Raw genomic sequence first — 18,825 nt, 5'->3', positions numbered from 1 at the left:
GGAACCTGGAAACACGAGAGCGTCTCAAATGTTTTAGCTTCTCTTCATTGGCTTTTAGAGTTGATTTTAAAATTATTTTATTTACTTTTAAGCGTTTGCACGGCCCAGCGCCCTCCTACCTCGCTGACTTGATCCACCCTTACGTCCCCTCTCGTACTCTCAGGTCTGCAGATCAGCTCCAGCTCACTGTCCCAAAAACTAAACGTAAACTTTATGGGGACCGTGTGTTTTTTGTTTCTGCCCCTCGGCTCTGGAACCAGTCGCTGTTAAGGGCCGTTCACGCCAAAGAGTCAAAAAACGCCTTGACGCCTCTATTTGGAGCCTTTGCATTTGAGTTCAGACGCCCTCGACGCTCGTGACTTTGACGTCGTGGACGAACGGGACTTGACGTCCGTTGCCCTGGAAACAAGAGCCCGGTCCTGGTCTTTTCCCGAAACAATGTCAGACCAGACTGAGAGACTTTAGTGTTTTTATGACATAAAACATCAGTGGAGGAAATCGACTCGACGACTGGAGCGAGTTTATATTTATACTCCACTAATGACACTGGATCAGTCCTGGTCTAGTCCTGGTCTAATCACGGTCTAATCACGGTCTAGTCCCAGTCTAGTCCCGGTCTAGTCCTGGTTTAGTCCCGGTCTAGTCCCGGTTTAGTCCTGGTTTAGTCCTTGTTTAGTCTCGGTCTAGTACTTGTTTAGTCCCGGTCTAGTCCTGGTGTAGTCCTGGTTTAGTCCTGGTGATCGTCTCGGTGTTTGTGGTGTATATATTCATGTTTCGTTCATGTTTGTGGTTCTGGGTTTTTCTTCCTGATAATAACGTCGTTGCGCATCTGGATACTCGTCCCTGATTGGTCGACGCGGTTCGTCTGACGCGAAAAGTTCAGCATTTTCAACTTCTTAACGCTGACGCCTTGGACGCGCGTCTAGAGCGTCGATGCTAAAACGCTCAAGACGCGCCGCGCTGACCCCCGAAGACGCGATGCAAAAACGCAGGACAACGACTTTACATAGAAACTGGACGATTTGACGCTTTGGTGTGAACGAACCTTTAAAGATCAGAGTCTGTACCTGTTTTTAAATCCCTCCTAAAAACACTCCTTTTTACACTGGCTTTTAATAAGTGACATGTACATTTCTTGTTGAGTATTTCACTGTTTTTCAATGTTTTTAGTAGCTGTATTTTATGTGTACCATGTATTTCTTTTACTGCGATGGTTTGTCTGTCCTGTGTTTGTGTTCAGCACTTTGGTTTACTGTAAAGTTTTTAAAGTGCTTTATTAATAAAGTTGGTCTGGTGTATAACATTGATATTCTCTGTTTTATATTTCAATATTTGTGTTTAATTACTGTACATACATTTATATAGTTGCATTTTCTTGCTTTTTTTTCTTGCTACTTGTTTAGAAGTTTAATTCTTTTTACAGAAACACACACACACAGACTCGCTCTGCTCTTCAGTTGAGTTTAATCTGGGTTTAATGGAACGTGGAGCTCTGAGGGGGCGAGACGAGCGGGAAATATAGGCCACGCTGCAGAGGTGGATGTAGGACAGGACTGATGGAGAAGTGAGGAGGAGGAGGAAGAGGAGGAAGAGGAGGAGGAGTGTGGGCGGGTGAGACTAAACCAGGACGAGCTTCAGTGTGGAGCTGCTGATCTGGTTTGAGCAGAAAAACACTTTGACGAAACACTACGTCTCATTTAAAAACTCTGGAACGTCGTTTATCTTTGTTTGAATCGTTCGTCTGTTTGTCCTCACTGAGACTTTACACTGACGTCGCGCTGGGGGACACTGTATACGTGTCTATGGAGGAATGTTTAAAAATGTTCTGACTCTGGACGATATTTTATAGATGATAAAAACAGATTTAGTGATGGACCTGATGTGTGGCTCAAAGCTGAGATCACGGTCAACAATAACTCCTAAACTGGCTCCTGTGAGCTTCAGGACGGATTTTTAAATTCTTTTATTGGTCGTTAAAGTTCTTAATGGTCTTAGTCTTGTTTATTTATGTGTGGATGTGGAGACGGAGCCAAGAGCGGTGAGTGGAGATGTGCTTCACTTCAGTCACATGGATCATGAACAGTTTTCTTCTACTTCAGTGCAGAATAGTGACGTTTGTGTCTTGTTGATGACGTGTAGGTGGATGAATGTGACCTGACTGTTCACACTCAAGTCACATGTTAAAGATCAGATATGGATCAGTTTCAGGAGCACAGATCCAAGTGTCCTGGGTCATGTTTGAAAAAAATCAGATCTGTGTGGTTCAGACTGTCATTAAAAGATCAGATACAGGAACATAGGGGCCAAAAAATCAGATTTAGGTCACTTCTGGCTGCAGTCTGAACGTAGATTTAGTCGCTCTCTGGAATTTTCGTTTTGTAAAGGAGCTGACCCCAGGAAAAAGGTTGGAGACTCTCACTCTACACAAACAACTGAACACACCAAAACAACCAAAACACACTTGTCCCCGTTTACTGTGGCACCGACAAACAAACCGACTCGATCTGCGCCGAACTAACCCGACTTTGTGTTTCAGAACTTTGATCTGATCGGCCGCTCCGCTGCTTTTTCTCGAGGTGGAGGTCGGTTTTCCCAAGACTCCTGAGCGCAAGAGAACTCAGCATGACTCACTGAAAAACTGCTGGGTAATGCCTACTGTCACCTGTCACCTGTCACCTGTCACCTGTCACCTGTCACCTGTCACCTCGTGTGTGTTTAATTATTAAAACGACGCTTTGTGCCTTTTCACCAGTGCATCCCGAGGAGCCTCTGTTCACACCTGAACATTCATTATTCAACATTATTCAACATTTATTATTCATTATTACATTCTTAATAACGCCACGAGCTGCCCAGCGATTGGCCGATTAAAAAGGGGGAGTGGCCAAAGCTCATTGTCGTTATGACCTGAATTAAAGAAACTCTGAACATGACTCAGCGTTTATTTATGATAATGTGGAGTGTTTTTGTCTCACTTTGTCTCTGTGATGATTTTCTGGGCCCGTTTAAGATCATTTGGAACAAAATAAACATATTTTTTCAGTGACCTCATGTCTGGACTAAAGCCGCGTTGTTTTGTTTTTTTTAAATGACAAACTCACTTACTCACTGAGTCAGAACATTTAACTCTTTCCAGTCTTTACAAAATTGTACCAGTTTCTGAAATGGCGGCAGGTCGGGGCTGTTTTTTTTTTTAAAGGCGATTTAAAACTAAAATGATTAAAAGTATTTATTGTTATTTGTGCTTCTGATGATCTGGACCTGAGTGCACAGATTTGTTTCTGTGTGTGTTTTTTTTTATACTGAAATGACAAATAAATTCTGATTCTGATGCCAAAACAACAGAGGAACATGTTGATCTAAATATGTGACTGATTAATTGGTCACAGGTTCTGACATTTTTCCATAGACTCTGACCTCGTCCTGGACTCTGGCTCTGTTCTCTGGCCGTGGGCCGGACACTCGTGGACGGCGCTGGACCGACACACACTGTCTGATAATCTACCCATAATCCTCTTTGGCGTGTGTGTGTAAACATGTGGAGCGTGTGTCTTTCTTACCGCACGATCCCAGACGTGTTCCGGAGGACGGAGGCGGCGAAGCTCTGAGTGACGCCCACCAGACTCGTCCCGTCCACCTCCACGATCTGATCGTTCACCTTAATCCTGAAGAGACACACAACAAAGACGTCAGACGCACAAACACACACACAAACACAAACACACACACACACAGACAAAACACAAACACACACAGACAAACACAAACACACACACAGACAGAGACGACAAAACTACAGAGAATCACACTCAAACTAGAATCAAAACTCAACAAACTCTAGTCTCACAAACCAGAAGATGTTTGGAAACACACGGTGAAACTTCTCGACTCTGGACTCGACCGACTGTGATCAAACCCACTGAAGGAAAAGTACGGAAGCTGGGAGGCCTCATAACAAACGCAAACACTGCTACAAATACAAACGCAACAACACAACAACAAAAAGCCACGATGGAAGTGACCGTGGGACTTTTGTTATCAGGTTCTTTTTTCAGACCAAGAGTTTGTTTTGGTCCTGACAGTTTGTTCTGCTCCTGCTCCTCTTCCTCTTTGTCTGGTGATGTTTCTGTGTCGTGTCGCTCAGTTGATGTAAACAGGTTTTGTCTGTGTTTTCCTCTCGCTGGAGGCAGGACGACAGCGCCACCTGCAGACGCACTTCCTCAGGACAGAATCCAAGTGTGTGAGAGTAAAAAAGCCCCTCGTCCCGGTTCATCGTCTCGTGGGCACGTTTCCATATTACGATTGCCTCTTTAATCCAGCGACGAGGGGCTTTTTTCTTTTTTTTACTCACCTGGATTCTGTCGTGAGGAAGTGCGTCTGCAGGTGGCGCTGTCGTCCTGCCTCCACCGAGAGGAAAACACAGACAAAACTCGTTTACATCAACTGAACGACACGACACAGAAACATCACGAGACTCTAAGAAAGAGCGCAGGGAGCAGAACAAAGTGTCCGGTCTGAAAACAAACTCTTGGTCTGTAAAAAGAACTTAATGACAAAATATCGGAAAACCAAATGAATCTCACAGGACGACCACAGGACTTTATTTTAATGCAAACGCCGCAACCAGTGTTGGGGAGTAACAGATTACATGTACCGGAGTAATCAGAGTACAAATGATGAGTAACTGTATTCAGTTACAGTTACTGTTTCAGTGAGTGGTAATTGGATTACAGTTACTTTGTTGAAATAAATGGATTACACAGAGGGATTTACCTGTTTTTACATTTTCACATTTTGGGCTAAATCCCCCCCCCCCTGCTCAAACAAAGAAATAAATGAATGAATGAAACTGAGGTGTGGTTAGAGACTTTTTCTCATTTTTCTCACATTTTGTCATAATTCAAAGTGCAATAATAAAGTTTTGAAATGTTCGTTACTAAATTGTTACTTCCCAAAGTCAATTAAAAGTGATTATGTTCTAATTTTGAAAAGAAAGAAATTAAAATGATTAGAACTAAATGTCTTTCCTTTCCAGCTCCCCTGAAGTGAAGAAGACACAGTTTAAAATCCTCAATAATTTATCCAACCAGTGAATTCCTCAAACCAAAATTGAAATGTGAGACAGGTAAATGTGTGTCGTGTGTTTTGAGACTTGGAACATCTTTTTTCGGTCTTTGTTTCAGTCCAGGGGAATTCAATTTGCTGTTCCAACCATAAAAGAAATAAAAATTTGGTGTATTAATAAATGATAAAAGAATGGAATTTGGTATCAATAATTTGTTGATTTTAAATATTTTATTCACAAATGTTTTTTGTTTTTTTTGATAAAACCAAAAAAATAACACACTTGAAGAATGAGCTGAAACCTTTTTTGTTTTTTTTTAGCTCATTGAACCTAATTAAAGGAAAAGCAACGTTTTGATTTGTTCAGGAGATCTGGAATTGCCCCTTTGTGCCTGAACGTGTTTTTGTTCACACTTGTTTTTGTTTTTTTTATACATTTGTCGTGTTTCGTTTGGATCTTGTGTGGTGCCTGTTTGTTTGCATCTGAGTCTTTGTTTCTCTGCTGAGGGTCTGAACAGAAACACAAAAGTGTCGTCGCGTCTTCACTTTTTATTCTGCGTTTAGTCGAGTGATTAAGATTAAATTAAGATTTTATTGTTTGTTTTTAAATCTTTGAATGGACTGGCCCCACAGTACGTCTCAGACCTCATCCAAATTTATATCTTCTGAGTCTCTGAGGTCTGAGCTCTGAGGTCTGAGTCTGAGGTCTGAGGTCTGAGTCTGAGTCTGAGTCTGAGGTCTGAGGTCTGAGTCTGAGGTCTGAGGTCTGAGTCTCTGAGGTCTGAGGTCTGATGAGGTCTGAGGTCTGAGGTCTGAGGTCTGAGCTCTGAGTCTGAGGTCTGAGCTCTGAGGTCTGAGGTCTGAGCTCTGAGGTCTGAGGTCTGAGGTCTGAGGTCTGAGCTCTGAGGTCTGAGCTCTGAGGTCTGAGTCTGAGTCTGAGCTCTGAGGTCTGAGGTCTGAGGTCTGAGCTCTGAGGTCTGAGGTCTGAGTCTGAGTCTGAGGTCTGAGGTCTGAGGTCTGAGTCTGAGGTCTGAGGTCTGTCTGAGGTCTGAGGTCTGAGTCTGAGGTCTGAGGTCTGAGGTCTGAGCTCTGAGGTCTGAGCTCTGAGGTCTGAGGTCTGAGGTCTGAGGTCTGAGGTCTGAGGTCTGAGGTCTGAGGTCTGAGGTCTGAGCTCTGAGGTCTGAGGTCCAGCTCCAGCTCGTGGGGCCTTAGACAAGACTTAAAACCAGGAGGACAGGAGCTTCTCTGTGGTCGACCCTGAGCTCTGGAACCATCTGCCGCTTCACGTTGGAGCAGCTCCACAGTGGAGAGTTTTAAGTCTCGTCTGAAGACCCACTTGTAACACCCACACTGGATCCTGAACAAGCGCCAGCGGCACAGCGGTGAGTCGAGGCGGCACAGCGGTGAGTCGAGGCGGCGAACGCGCTCACACGTGTGTCCCTTTATACTATTAGGCGCACGTCAGCTGACGGAGCGATCAGCTGATCACGTAAACAACAACAGAAAAAGATCGACCACAATACACTTTATGAACAAAGAAAAATGCACTTAACCATATTATGTTGCCTGGGCCACACACTTTTATTCTCTGGCTTTTAACACCGCGTGAGTCGTGTGCTCCTCTGTGTCTTTTAATTTATTTTTATGTGTTTTTATTGGTTTTACTGATTTAATTTATTTATTGGTTTATTAATTTCTATTCTATGATTTTGTTTTTATTTTATTTTACTGGTTTTAGTTTATTTTACTAGTTTTATTATTTTAAGACTAGTATTATTTTAGTAGTTTATTTGATCATCTTATTGTTGTTATTTTTATGTTTTTGTGCAGCACTTTGGAAACAGTTTGTTTGTGAAATGTGCGACAGAAATAAAGTGAATTAGATTGGAGTGTTTTCAGGAGTAAATCTGCTGCACACGGCGACGCAAAAGTGTGTGGAACTGGATTGTGTGTGATGCCAGACGACTTGGTGATGACGCTCGGTGGTGATGTTTGTGACGTAAACTCGTACACGACCTGAGCACATGTGACCAGAGTTTTGTGTCTTGGTCAGTGGAGACGGAAACTCTACGGTGGAGAATATTCAACTTTTACACTCTGGAGGTGGGTTCAGATTTTTGTGTTTTTAATCCACAAAAACTCTGTCACCGTCTAAACGAAAGACACTTCCCATCAAATATTTTGTCGTTTTTACCCACAAGTATCTCGTGTAAACAGATCCTGAGGTTCTGAAGTATTAATATAAAAAAAAAGTGAACAGAGCCGTCGGAAGTTGTCGTCGCATGTTTCCAAACATCTTCGTGTTTGTGACGTGAGCCTGCAGTGATCTGAGAACATGAATCCTGTTTTCTCTCCTAAAATCAGGAGCTACGATGAAACTCCAGAGGAAAACTGCACATGAAAACACAACGTGATGTTTGTCAGTGTCAGAAAAATAATGTCCGTCCAGAGTCTGAAACCTGCTGCTGACCCTGCAGACGCCCACGGAGCGACGGGCGCCAGTCTACAGCGCCGGATCTGAGCAGAGACAGAGACGAGTGTGACGAGTGTGAGGAGGAGGAGGAGTGTGACGAGTGTGAGAAGGAGGAGGAGTGTGACGAGTGTGAGAGGAGAGGAGAGTGTGACGAGTGTGAGGAGGAGGAGGAGTGTGATGAGTGTGAGGAGGAGGAGGAGTGTGACGAGTGTGAGGAGGAGAAGGAGGAGTGTGACGAGTGTGAGGAGGAGAAGGAGTGTGATGAGTGTGAGGAGGAGAAGGAGGAGTGTGACGAGTGTGAGGAGGAGGAGGAGTGTGACGAGTGTGAGGAGGAGGAGGAGTGTGACGAGTGTGAGGAGGAGGAGGAGTGTGACGAGTGTGAGGAGGAGGAGGAGTGTGACGAGTGTGAGGAGGAGAAGGAGGAGTGTGACGAGTGTGAGGAGGAGAAGGAGGAGTGTGACGAGTGTGAGGAGGAGGAGGAGTGTGACGAGTGTGAGGAGAGAGGAGAAGAGCTGCCCACGCTCCAGGACCTCCATGACGAGCTGTGAAAAGCAAAAAGAACGAGGGATGCTAAAAATAAAAAGGTGCACTCTGCCAGAATCAAATTATGTGAAAAAGGAAAAAGGAGGAAGAAGGACGAGAAGATGAGTCATGAGAGAAATCCTCCACATCCAGAAACGTCTGCAGGAGAAGAACAGAGAAGGAGAGGAACAGAGGAGCAGAGGAGGAGGAGATGAGGAGAGAAGAGGAGAGGAGCAGATGGAGGTGCAGAGGATGTGACATCAGTAGCAGATCTGTCACTCAGGTCACACTCACACCAGGTCCTTCTGGTCCACTGCTCCATCCACATCCAGTTCCACCTCCTCCACCATCTCCTCCTGCTCCTCCTGCTCCTCCTGCTCCTCCTGCTCCTCCTGCTCCACGGCTCAGAGCTCCACACACTCGTCTGTCCTACAGGCCCCCGAGGAGAAGAGCTTAAACCAGAGCTGTTCTCCAGACTGTTCTTCTCTGATGTTCTCCATGTTCTAGCTGTTTCTTCTCTCTGACCCTCTGATAATAATAATGGGATTTGAACTGATTCATGTTTGAAGAATCTTTAGTCTCTTTTTTTTTTTTTCAGCTCCACAGGTTCACGCCCACAGTGACATCACTTCCTTCTCCAGTTTGATGTTCTTCACAGGTGATACTCGCAGGTTTGGGCAGCGTCATGCACAGTTCTGCACCGAGTCGGACACGGGCAAATAATTGCTGAAACAGGCGGGTTTTAATGTTCTGGAGTTTTACAGGTGGGTAGTGATCACACACGGGTCTGTCAGGACTAAACCAGGACTAAACCAGGACTAAACCAGGACTAAACCAGGACTAAACCAGGACTAAACCAGGACTAATCTTGGACTTAAGAGAGAAAGAACCTCGAGCCTGTGGAGCAGGTGTCCACAAAGCGCAGCACATATCTCCGTGTGACATGTAACTCTGCTCTGGTCATTTCACCTGCGGTCACTCGACTGTCTACACGGGCGCACCTCCGGACCGGTCCCAACAGTGAGTCCTGGTTCAGTCCTGGTTTAGTCCTGGTTTAGTCCTAGTTTAGTCCTGGTTCAGTCCTGGTTTAGTCCTGGTTTAGTCCTGGTTCAGTCCTTGTTTAGTCCTGGTTTAGTCCTAGTTTAGTCCTGGTTCAGTCCTGGTTTAGTCCTGGTTTAGTCCTGGTTCAGTCCTGGTTCAGTCCTGGTTTAGTCCTGGTTTAGTCTTGGTTCAGTCCTGTCAGTCCTGGTTTAGTCCTGGTTTAGTCTTGGTTCAGTCCTGGTTTAGTCCTGGTTCAGTCCTGGTTCAGTCCTGTTTCAGTCCATGCGGTGCTTTGTTTTATTTTCATTTTATGTGAATATTGTGATTGAAAAAGTCTAAATTCTAACATAACGATGCTCAGGTGTCATAAATGAAACTTACCTGCCGTCCCTCTCGGCCGCTCCTCCCTCGATCACCGTTTTCACGAAGATGCCCAGTTTCTCGAGCCCCGCATCAGCACCGACTCCCATCCCGATGATACTGATGCCCAGACCGTCCTCATCTGAAACACACACACGGGGTTAAAGACAGGGCATCAGGGTTAAAGACGGGGCATCAGGGTTAAAGACGGGGCATCAGGGTTAAAGACGGGGCATCAGGGTTAAAGACGGGGCATCAGGGTTAAAGACGGGGCATCAGGGTTAAAGACGGGGCATCAGGGTTAAAGACGGGCATCAGTTTGTGTGTGAGTTTGTCTCCGTTTGTGTCTCAGGCCCCGTTCACACTAGTGTGTATGTGAGTGGTGTTGTTGTGTGTACAGTGTTGGTTCACATTAATCTGATGTTAAACGTCTCCAGAGTCTGAATGATCTGGTGCCTCCAGCTCCACGAGTTCATGTTGGTCCAGATGTGACGGGGACTGTGTGTCTGTCACCGCCGAGTCATTCACCACAAAACACTAAGAGACTGAATATGTGTCCAGTCACATAAACGTGTGTCTGTGTGTACGACCTGCACACGTATAATGTGTGAAAAGTTTCACATGAACCAACAACACGACAGAAACACAGAACAGACTGAGCATCAGCAGAACACCCCTCTGTCACAGAGAGAACACCCCTCTGACACAGAGAGAGAACACCCCTCTGACACAGAGAGAACACCCCTCTGACACAGAGAGAACACCCCTCTGACACAGAGAGAACACCCCTCTGTCACACAGAGAGAACACCCCTCTGTCACAGAGAGAACACCCCTCTGACACAGAGAGAACACCCTCTTGTCACACAGAGAGAACACCCCTCTGTCACAGAGAGAGAACACCCCTCTGTCACACAGAGAGAACACCCCTCTGTCACACAGAGAGAAACCCCCTCTGACACAGAGAGAACACCCCTCTGACACAGAGAGAACACCCTCTCCCCTCTCACAGAGAGAACACCCCTCTGACACAGAGAGAACACCCTCTGACACACAGAGAGAACACCCCTCTGTCACAGAGAGAACACCCCTCTGCACAGAGAGAACCCCCTCTGTCACAGAGAGAACACCTCTGACACAGAGAGAACACCCCTCTGTCACAGAGAGAACACCCCTCTGACACAGAGAGAACACCCTCTGTCACAGAGAGAACACCCTCTCACAGAGAGAACACCCCTCTGACACAGAGAGAACACCCCTCTGTCACACAGAGAGAACACCCTCTGTCACAGAAGAGAACACCCCTCTGACACAGAGAGACACCCCTCTGACACAAGAGAACACCCCTCTGACACAGAGAGAACACCCCTCTGTCACAACAGAGAACACCCCTCTGTCACACAGAGAGAACACCCCTCTGACACAGAGAGAACACCCCTCTGACACAGAGAGAACACCCCTCTGTCACACAGAGAGAACACCCCTCTGTCACAGAGAGAACACCCCTCTGACACAGAGAGAACACCCCTCTGTCACAGAGAGAACACCCCTCTGTCACACAGAGAGAACACCCCTCTGACACAGAGAGAACACCCCTCTGTCACAGAGAGAACACCCCTCTGTCACACAGAGAGAACACCCCTCTGACACAGAGAGAACACCCCTCTGACACAGAGAGAACACCCCTCTGACACAGAGAGAACACCCCTCTGACACAGAGAGAACACCCCTCTGTCACAGAGAGAACACCCCTCTGTCACACAGAGAGAACACCCCTCTGTCACACAGAGAGAACACCCCTCTGACACAGAGAGAACACCCCTCTGTCACAGAGAGAACACCCCTCTGTCACAGAGAGAGAACACCCCTCTGACACAGAGAGAACACTGTCACTGTCACTGTGTCCTTTAGTCCAACACAAACTGAACCACATCAGACACAAGAAACAACTGTTTTTATCAGAGACATTAGTTTATGCAAATGAGTCATGTGATTTAAGTTTAGTTTGTGTAAAACGTAAATAAATGTGCTCAAAGTTGTGTGGAGAGAGAAGGACACAGAAATGACGAGTGTGGACGCAAAGTGTTTCTGATACGGTGATTTGTTTCAGTGTAAACGTCGTCTCAGTTTGTCTCAGTTTGTGTGTGAGTTGTGTGTATTTGTGTGTGAGTTGTGTGTATTTGTGTGTGAGTTGTGTGTATTTGTGTGTGAGTTTGTGTTGAGGTGAAGCGGTCAGACCCTCTGAGTTTCATTCATTATTCAGGAGGAGCTGATATAACATCCACACACACATGCAGACACACACACACACACACACACACAGATCTGCAGTCGGGCTATTTCAGGAGCTCAGAGAAGGGGGCACTTTACACACACACACACACACACACACACCTACACACACACACACACACACACACACACACACACACACACACACACACACACACACACACACACTCAGTCTTCCTTGTGTCTCAGTGTTTCTAGTTTTTCTCGTTGTCTCTGGTTGTTGTTTTTTTTTTCATGTGTCTGAATCTTTGTGGTGTTTTTGTTTTCAGTGTTTCTTCTGCCCGGATCCGTCTTCTCAAATATGAAGCAAACATCAAACACGGACGATTGTGATTTTACTCAGAACAGTTCAAGGAAAAAGTTTAAAATATCCCGTGTTAAAAATGTCCCTTTAGTTTCTGCTGGACAACTGTTCCAAACAGTGAAGGTCAAAGAGCAAACGTCTGAGATCTGCTCAGACTTCAGGAGCTCAGCAGGTCAGGTCTGGGCAGGACCAGGTCTGGACAGGTCCAGGTCTGGACAGGTCCAGGTCCAGGTCTGGGCAGGACCAGGTCTGGGCAGGTCCAGGTCTGGGCAGGTCCAGGTCTGGGCAGGTCCAGGTCTGGGCAGGTCTGGGCAGGTCCAGGTCTGGGCAGGTCCAGGTCTGGGAGACACCAGGAGCCACAGGGGGGCGCCAGTGCATAACCTGCTGTTGTGTCCTTAGGCAAGACACTTCACCCACATTGTCCAGTGTGAATGTGACCGTGGCTACGTCAGTATTTTACCCTCGAGTGTGGAGTGAGTGAAGAGTCTGAAGAGGAGCTGTTTAAATACAATAATCAATTAATTTTGTCTGTCTTATGGAAAAAAAAAACTCTTAAAATGAAGTTCAGGATGTTTCTGTTATAATTTGGTGTTCTGGTTCTCAAAATAATTACCCAGTCTTCTAAAGAACCTTAGGGTCGGTCCGTAAGAAATCAGCCGTTTTCAAGGAATCATTGGAATTGAAATTTTGGGGCCATGCTCAGTTTTTCTGAAGCCTTAATTTAACATGTATGAGACCAGAACTTCATCAAAAATTAGAGTATGAATTCTTGGTCATAGATTCTGAATCTATTGTCAAATATTGTGTATTTTTAAGGTTGTGGCTGTGGGCCCCAAAATCTCACATTTGGTTGCTGCACAAGTTTTTTTTTTCAATTTTTGAGGTCTAAGATCTATTTACTTCAAGCAGATCTTTACAAACTAACTGTTGAACCTGAATATTTGACAGAATGACCATTTCTGACACAAATCTCACACTTTTCATGTGGATGGTGTAGAGTCTCGGTCCAGGTTTGATCTTTTTGGCTCCTTCTTTGGACTCTCGGTTCCCCATGTGACACAGTTAGATGTTGATAAAATTTTGACCAGAGAAACTTTGGCAGATTCTGATTAGTTTAAAGGAATAAAAACATCTACAATTAACTTCCTTCATTTCAAACAGAATTTTTGAAAATGAGTCTCACAGGTCATTTTTGGTGGAGTTTAGAGACTTTTCCACCTGCAGAAAGGTTCAATTCCCTTTAACCTGTTACCACCCACCTCATTTTGGTGTGTGCACAATAGCACTACATACCCAAATGCCATAGCTTATTAAAAGAAAACCTTAGAACCCACATGCTTGTGTGAGGCACCATTTTAAAGCTTAGGCCTTCTAGTTTCTGTAGATATGTACATGAAGACTGTGAGTGCTGCCTAACCTACAGTACAGTCAATTAAAAATTGAAAAAAAATTGTATTTTTTTGCTTCGAAAAAAAATAAAAAAATAAATAAAGGCCTTAGCTTGGTCATACTTCATGCTAGGCATTTGTGACTCACTACACTCATTGTTCAAGTTGTTGGCAACAACTGTGTAGAATTTCAGATCTCTAGGACAAAGGGTTTTGATGCTGTGAGCCTTTGTGTAAACAAAATGACAATTCGGCACAAGATTGCCAAATTTGTGCCAAAATAATAATAATAATATAATAATAATAATCATTGTTATTATTATAATACTAATTCTTCTGAGCTTTAGGCATGTTTTCTCAAGAAAAAAAACTAAAAGTAGCCAAAATTGTCTTCCAAGTAGCAGATCTGCCCAATATGGCCCCTCCTGCACCGCTTCTTGTGTCCCTCTCTGAGGCGCCTGTAAACACCGCGTCCGTTTCAAAGATTATCTGAATGTCCCACCCACCGTTTGAAAGCTCTGCTGATTGGCTAAAACAATATGTCAATCACTTTCTGGAAGATCCAATGACTGAAGAGATTTCCCGTAAACAAACTGATGACGCGTGCGTAAAGCCAGGAAGTACGTGAGTGCGTTAGCTTCTTCAGCGGCTTGTCCCACCTAAACCCCGCCACCGACAACAGCGGGGAGGGTCTCATTTTGAAGCTAAGAGTGTGAGGAAAACAAGCGCACCCAACAGTGCTAGCAAACCTGCTAGAAACGCAGTGGAGGGAGGGAGAGAAGAGAAACTTTTTTTCATATCATTGTATCCATCGATTCATACAGACGAGGGATTTTCTGTATTATTTACCCACATGGAATTATTTTATGGAAAAAACAACTTGATATTCTTTTTCTGTGGATTATTACTGACTTATTGAGTACAACTTTTTATGGATTGAACGCGTTTTGGACCAACAGAACCGGCTCAAAGTTAAGAAACGCGTATTTTATTCTTTGATTATGATGTGAATTTTTAAGTTATAGCGTTTTGGGCTCGTTGTACGACATAAAATGAATGATATGGTTGTTTTATTGATAAATTAAGCTTTCAAACGATGTATGGCCAGTAGTGAAACAATAATGAAGGTGAAAATACAGAGTGAACTTTTTTTTTTGGAAATTCGCCCGCCGACGGGCGGGTGGATGGTCAGTGGTCAGACTTAAACACTGTCTGTTTGTTCTAAGTGAAGACAGTTGGAGATGATCTGTGGTACTTTGTTTGTGATGGTTTTGCAAGGACCAGTCTGCAGCGTTTTGGAGTTTTGGTGTTTTGGAGTTTTGGTGTTTTGGTGTTTTGGTGTTTTGGTGTTTTGGAGTTTTGGTGTTTTGGAGTTTTGGTGTTTTGGTGTTTTGGTGTTTTGGTGTTTTGGTGTTTTGGTGTTTTGGAGTTTTGGTGTTTTGGTGTTTTGTGTCGTGTGTTTCCAGTCTGACCTTTCTCCAGCTCCACGGGGAACAGCTCCAGCTTCTCCACCCTCTTCTCCAGCTCGTACTCCGCCGATGAGGCCACGGGGTCCACCTCCTCGTTCCTGCGATCGTAGTCCTCGTTGGAGTAAGTGCTGAAGACCTGAGGAGCAAAGGCACAGTGAGACAACCGGACCCACATGGAGACAACCGGACCCACATGGAGACAACCGGACCCACCAGAAGACAACCAGACCCACCAGAAGACAACCAGATCCACGAGAGGACAACCGGACCCACAAGAAGACAACCGGACCCACGAGAAGACAACCAGATCCACCAGAAGACAACCAGATCCACGAGAGGACAACCGGACCCACAAGAAGACAACCGGACCCACGAGAAGACAACCAGATCCACCAGAAGACAACCAGACCCACCAGAAGACAACCGGACCCACCAGAAGACAACCGGACCCACCAGAAGACAACCGGACCCACCAGAAGACAGACAGCTGGACCCACGAGAAGACAACTGGACCCACCAGAAGACAACCGGACCCACCAGAAGACAACCGGACCCACGAGAAGACAACCGGACCCACGAGAAGACAACCGGACCCACGAGAAGACAACCGGACCCACCAGAAGACAACTGGACCCACGAAAAGACGACCAGACCCACAAGAGGACAACCAGATCCAGACGAAAACAACCTGCCCAGCTCACCCAAGAAGCAAAGACGCTGTGAGACAACCAGACCCGCTTTAAGACAACCGACTAGTTTCACTTTTTAGAAACTGGTGGTGTAATCCCTCATCGGCCATAAATGTCCCGGTAGGAAAAGTTTCAGGGATCGTCTGCTGCAGTTCGACAGTTTATCTGAACGGACAGAGATCCGCCTCAAAAACCGCCGCCACAAACAGGAAGTGAACACGGACGCACGTCTGGGTCCTGCGACTCTGGCTCCAACTCACTTGTGATTGTGTCTCTGTGTGTGTCTGTGTGTCTCTGTGTGTCTCTGTGTCTCTGTGTGTCTCTGTGTGTGTGTCTGTGTGTCTCTCTGTGTGTCTCTCTGTGTGTCTCTGTCTCTGTGTCTCTGTGTCTCTGTGTGTCTCTGTGTCTCTGTGTGTCTCTCTGTGTGTCTCTGTGTGTCTCTGTGTCTCTGTGTGTCTCTGTGTGTCTCTTGTGTGTCTGTGTGTGTGTCTCGTGTGTCTGTGTGTCTCTGTGTCTCTGTGTCTCTGTGTGTCTCTGTGTGTCTCTGTGTCTCTGTCTCTGTGTCTCTGTGTGTCTCTGTGTCTCTGTGTCTCTGTGTGTCTCTGTGTGTCTCTGTGTGTCTCTGTGTGTCTCTGTGTCTCTGTGTGTCTCTGTGTGTCTCTGTGTGTCGTGTGTCTCTGTGTGTCTCTGTGTGTCTCTGTGTGTGTGTCTCTGTGTGTAGTGTCTGTGTGTCTCTGTGTGTCTCTGTGTGTGTCTGTGTCTGTGTGTCTCTGTGTCTCTGTGTGTCTCTGTGTCTCTGTGTGTGTGTCTCTGTGTGTCTCTGTGTGTCTCTGTGTGTCTCTGTGTGTCTCTGTGTGTCTCTGTGTGTCTCAGTGTGTCTGTGTGTCTCTGTGTGTGTGTCTCTGTGTGTGTGTGTCTCTGTGTGTCTGTCTGTGTGTCTCTGTGTGTGTCTCTGTGTGTCTCTGTGTCTGTGTGTCTCTGTGTGTCTCTGTGTGTCACTGTGTGTCTCTGTGTGTCAGTGTGTCTCAGTGTGTCTCTGTGTGTCTCTGTGTGTCTCTGTGTGTCTCTGTGTCTCTGTGTGTGTCTCTGTGTGTCTCTGTGTGTCTCTGTGTGTCTCTGTGTGTGTGTCTCTGTGTGTCTCTGTGTCTCTGTCTGTGTGTCTCTGTGTCTGTGTGTCTCTGTGTGTCTCTGTGTGTCTCTGTGTGTCTCTCTGTGTGTCTCTGTGTGTCTCTGTGTGTCTCTGTGTGTCTCTGTGTGTCTCTGTGTGTCTCTGTGTGTCTCTGTGTCTCTGTGTCTCTGTGTGTGTGTCTCTGTGTGTGCTGTCTCTGTGTGTCTCTGTGTGTCCTCTGTGTGTGTGTGTCTCTGTGTGTCTCTGTGTGTGTGTGTCTCTGTGTGTCTCTGTGTGTCTCTGTGTGTGTCTCTGTCTCTGTGTCTCTGTGTGTCTCTGTGTGTGTCTCTGTGTGTCTCTGTGTCTCTGTGTGTCTCTGTGTGTCTCTGTGTGTCTCTGTGTGTCTCTGTGTCTCTGTGTGTCTCTGTGTGTCTCTGTGTCTCCGTGTGTGTCCTCGTCTCCATGCCTCGTCCTCAGACACGTCCATAAGAGTTTTCACATTTACAGCGCTGGCACAGTCCATCGGCCCCGGGCCCCACAGAGCGGCTGAATGCCAGTGTCCCCGGGGGCAGGACGGGCACCGAGGAGACGGGCACCGAGGAGACGAGCTGCTGCTGCACTGGAATGAGAGCAGCTCTGTCACGACTCACAGTCAAGAGTCAGAATTTATTAGATTTGTGGATCAATAAAGTTTGTCTGAGTCTAAAACGACGCTGCAGGAAAAGTGAAGCTGCAGCTCTGATGGTGTCACGTGTCTGAGCTCACGTCTGTTTCAGATCAAAATGTTTGGATTGTTTCATTAATTCAGCATTATTTCAATAATCCAGTCGTTGTATTTCCACAGACGTGTGGAAAACAGACAAACCACAGTGTTCAGCTCCAGTCAAATGAAGCTCATCGATACCCGGGGTGAATTAAGAATTTAGAGACTGTGGGGAAGCAGGAGGCAGTCGCAACAAAAAAAGTGTCTTTACTTCTGGAGTTCACCAACAGAAGCACAAATAGAGTCTTTGCACATCACGTGACCCTACAGCAACAGTACCTACGCCGCCATGACACCGGGCACACTATGTCACTGACTTCAGCAGCGTCGGAGAAACATGGGCAGGTTTTGTTGAGTATTTGTTGTTCTAGACGCTCTGAAAAGGGATAAAACGAATCGATTCTTCACTGTTCCTCTGGAAATGACTCATCAGGATCAAACAAGGGAATTATCAAAAAAAAGACGCAGATTATAGCAGCAAAAATAAACTGCGAAGAGATTTCCAATGGTCCCATCAAGACACACTCACGTCACACACTTTCATCAAGGTATTTATTTAAATAGTTTCAAAGTTTATTTATTGAAAGAAGCACATTTACTGAACTAAAATGTCATTAATTTATCCAGGAAAACCCGCACTAGTTTACGATTCAACGAACCCACACTGGCTCCTGTGATCAACACGACGCACGAGTCGAAGAGTCTGTGAGCCAAACCTCGAAAGAATCGACCATGAAAAGATCCTCGCGAACGTTAGAAAAATCCACTCACAAAAAGAGATTAATTCTAAAAGACAAAGTTGTGGACAATAAAGAAAACATGGTCCTACGATGAGTGACATGTTTATATGCTGGAACATCCAGTTTCTACTGCAGATGTTTCTTTTTACATTTTAGTTCAGTAAATGTGCTTCTTTCATTAAATAAACTCTGAAACAATTTAAATAACAAACACCTTGATGAAAGTGACGTGAGTGTGTCTTGATGGGACCATTGGAAATCTCTTGGTGGTTTATGTTCTCGAGACATAATTCCCGTCTTTTTTTTGATAATTCCCTTGTTTGATCCTGATGAGTCATTTCCAGAGGAACAGTGAAAAAATGAATCGATTTATCCCTTTCAGAGCGTCTAGAACAACCAAATACACAACAAAACCTGCCCATGTTTGTCCGACGCTGCTGAAGTCAGTGACATAGTGTGTCCGGTGTCATGGCGGCGTAGGTACCGGTGCTGTAGGGTCACGTGACGGTGCAAAGCCTCTATAGACAAAAAATAAGTAACTCAGAAGTGTCTCTGTAATCGCTGACATCTGCTTTGCCTTTATCCTCCAGGTGAGTATCCAGGTAACTCCCAA

General features: G+C 45.6%; 1 protein-coding gene across 1 annotated transcript in view; it reads right to left on the bottom strand.

The window, feature by feature from the left end:
* Positions 1-18,825, bottom strand: part of ppp1r9a (protein phosphatase 1, regulatory subunit 9A) — a 94,433-nt gene that overhangs the window by 40,999 nt on the left and 34,609 nt on the right. The window contains exons 4-6 of the mRNA XM_055157127.1: positions 14,916-15,048; positions 9,482-9,602; positions 3,561-3,665 (exon numbers count right to left, since the gene is read on the bottom strand). Of these exons, the coding sequence (XP_055013102.1) occupies positions 3,561-3,665; positions 9,482-9,602; positions 14,916-15,048 (359 nt within the window). The remainder of the gene's footprint in view (positions 1-3,560; positions 3,666-9,481; positions 9,603-14,915; positions 15,049-18,825) is intronic.

Source organism: Boleophthalmus pectinirostris, unplaced genomic scaffold (genome assembly GCF_026225935.1).
Source record: "Boleophthalmus pectinirostris isolate CB_2022bp ecotype Guang Dong unplaced genomic scaffold, ASM2622593v1 HiC_scaffold_21, whole genome shotgun sequence".
NCBI classification, from domain to species: domain Eukaryota; kingdom Metazoa; phylum Chordata; class Actinopteri; order Gobiiformes; family Gobiidae; genus Boleophthalmus; species Boleophthalmus pectinirostris.
The sequence above is the reverse complement of the archived record's forward strand: the minus strand, read 5'-3'. Positions and strand labels throughout refer to the sequence as shown.